The 2531-nt window shown below is 35.6% G+C and overlaps 1 protein-coding gene across 1 annotated transcript; it reads left to right on the plus strand.

The window, feature by feature from the left end:
• Nucleotides 1-962: 962 nt before the first annotated feature.
• LOC139494451 (uncharacterized) lies at nt 963-1826 on the plus strand. Its single transcript, XM_071282611.1, has 2 exons — nt 963-1055; nt 1299-1826. Exons 1-2 carry the CDS (start codon nt 963-965, stop codon nt 1824-1826), a joined length of 621 nt encoding a protein of 206 aa, XP_071138712.1.
• The last annotated feature ends 705 nt before the right edge of the window (nt 1827-2531 follow it).

A 2531-nucleotide genomic window follows, 5' to 3' on the forward strand; every position in this document is an offset into this window, starting at 1 on the left:
ATAATGATTTTTCCACATGGTCTGAAAAAATTTTAAAGGATGTGAATGTAGAAATCAAAAAGGCTTTCTTTGTTGAGGTTACGGGGTCCAAAACTCTTGCCGACAAACTGCACAAATTGTATATCCCAACCATAGCACTGTGGTCAAACATGTTGCTTGGAGATTTATCTAGGCACGGAAAGACCAATCCTTATATTGTTGCAAAGAAGAAATGGATGGTGCAGAGAACAAATTCTAGAATAGAAAAGAGAAGTACTTAAAGAGATCGCTTTGGATGGAACCACTGTATCTAGGCTGGACGAGTTATCAGCGAAGTTGAAAGATCATATAACTGCTGTACAGGATGTCGCAGTTTTAAAAATTGCAAAGAAAGGAAGAAAAGTAACTACTAGTATGCGCATTGGACCAAGCAAACAAACTATGCAGGAAAACTGGGATAAGAAGCCGCCGAAAGATCAAGTACACCAAACATTGGGTAAATATCAAAAACCACCAAAAGATCCTCAAGTACACAAAGCATTTGGTAAATATCAGAATCCCCCACTTGAGAATAAAAGAAAAAGACAACAAGAAAATGCAGCCCAAAAAATAACAGTAAGGGACAAGTCGGAACAGGAACATCAAATTAAACCGGGGAATACTTCGGAAGACTTTTCGTACCATGGGAAGGGAACTGCCCGACTGAAAAGCTTTACAAGATCTGGAGACAGCTAAACTTTCTGAAATCAAGATTAAGAGGATTACAAAATCTAGGCAACACATGTTGGTTTAACGCATGTCTTGTGACCTTAGCAACTACAGACATCATGCAATTAGCACTTGATAAGTTCTGTGGTGATTTCAACTTCTGTCCAAGAATGACTGATGTCCTCCGATTAATGGAAAAAATGCAGAGATATGATGCGGACATATTTGATTATGATATATAAACTTGTGTAATAGCCTGCAAACAGAATTATGGTATGGTTCCACTTCAACAAAACGATGCTGAAGAATATTTTGGTGCTGTACTACATGACTTAAACGATGCTTCAGGAGGTGATCACATGATAAAGGTATTGGAGTTGAAAAATTTAAATGTATGTAACCCAAGTTTCAGAGACCGTTCGTACGTTCGTTCGTCCTTCAGTCCGTGATTTCTTACCAACTGTCAAACTGGAGACCGATTATTTATGGTAAGCCCAGTACCTGGTATACAGCTACCTAGATTCATTAGTATAGGAAAATACAAAGCGCTACTCATCCACAAAGACCAAATTGTAGTAAATCCTTATGCTAAATGTAACAAGTGTTTACAGACGGGACACAAACAGGAGACCTGTGACAATGACTGGGTATGTAACTCCTGTGGCAAATCAGGTCATAAAGCCAAAGAATGTCAACAACCGATGGATGATCCAACAGCAGATCAAGATCAGAATGGTGATTCGATTGTTACTGATAGTGTACCTGAAGCTGCTAACATTGATAACGCTAAAGATGAAACTAAAGATAAGCAACCCACAAGTGAAAGTAGTGAAGATTCAAATGATGACAGCGAAGATGATGACCAACAATTGGTAGTCCACAAAGAACCTGAACAAATTACTGCGATCAGTGAGCAGACAAACAAAAAAGACAAAAAGACAAATGGAAAAAAATCAAACAAAAATAAATCAAACAAACAAAATCTTCCCAAATCAGCTTCTGGACCTTTGGATCACTATATGAGCTTTAAAGATCCGAAAACTCCAAGCCAATCAACGGGGAAAAGGCAAGCAACAACGCCGACTGATGAATTACACAAAAGAGTAGTCGAGCCGACAAAACAGAAGACAAATCCCTAACCAGTGTCCTAGTTAACTTTAATGTACAGTAGTGTGATTTTCAATGCACAGTTTTTGTGCTTGTGTATATATGTTAGTAATATTTTGATCTTATCTGAAAAATGTGAAAAAAATAATTCATTGTGTGATACAATATTAGATTGTATACACTCTGTAAAGAAAAATATATTAAATGTTGACATGAAATATTTTATTTATATGAATATCATGAAAACAAATGAATATGATCAAATAGTTGATTCATTGAAAGTTATTATCATCTTTTTATTAACCATGAATCAATTCCAAACACCTGTAAATCCTAATCTGAATGGTGTCAGTTTGATTGGTAAATTGACTAACTTTAGCTGCGTTCCATATCACTTAGTTGATGAAATCACTTCTTTGAAATATAAAATCCATGTTAATAAATGTGTCAATTCCTCACATACATGTACTAGGAATAACTTTAAAACTGCTCAAGATCTGCCATATACATTATCTCACTTAGTTCACCAGGATACAGATAGTATCAATTTCAACGATTGGCATATTAAAAACACCACTATTGCTTTAGGTATCCAAAAACTGAAAATTAGTTCCTCCTATATAGTTCACATATTTTTTGTACAAGCTACGTCCACATCCATGGTAACTACCACTCTAAAATACCTGAAAAGAATTGAAACATATGTAAATAAAAGTTATGTGTTTGTTCTTTTACAA

This window comes from Mytilus edulis, chromosome 11, assembly GCF_963676685.1.
Source record: "Mytilus edulis chromosome 11, xbMytEdul2.2, whole genome shotgun sequence".
Taxonomy (NCBI): Eukaryota; Metazoa; Mollusca; class Bivalvia; order Mytilida; family Mytilidae; genus Mytilus; species Mytilus edulis.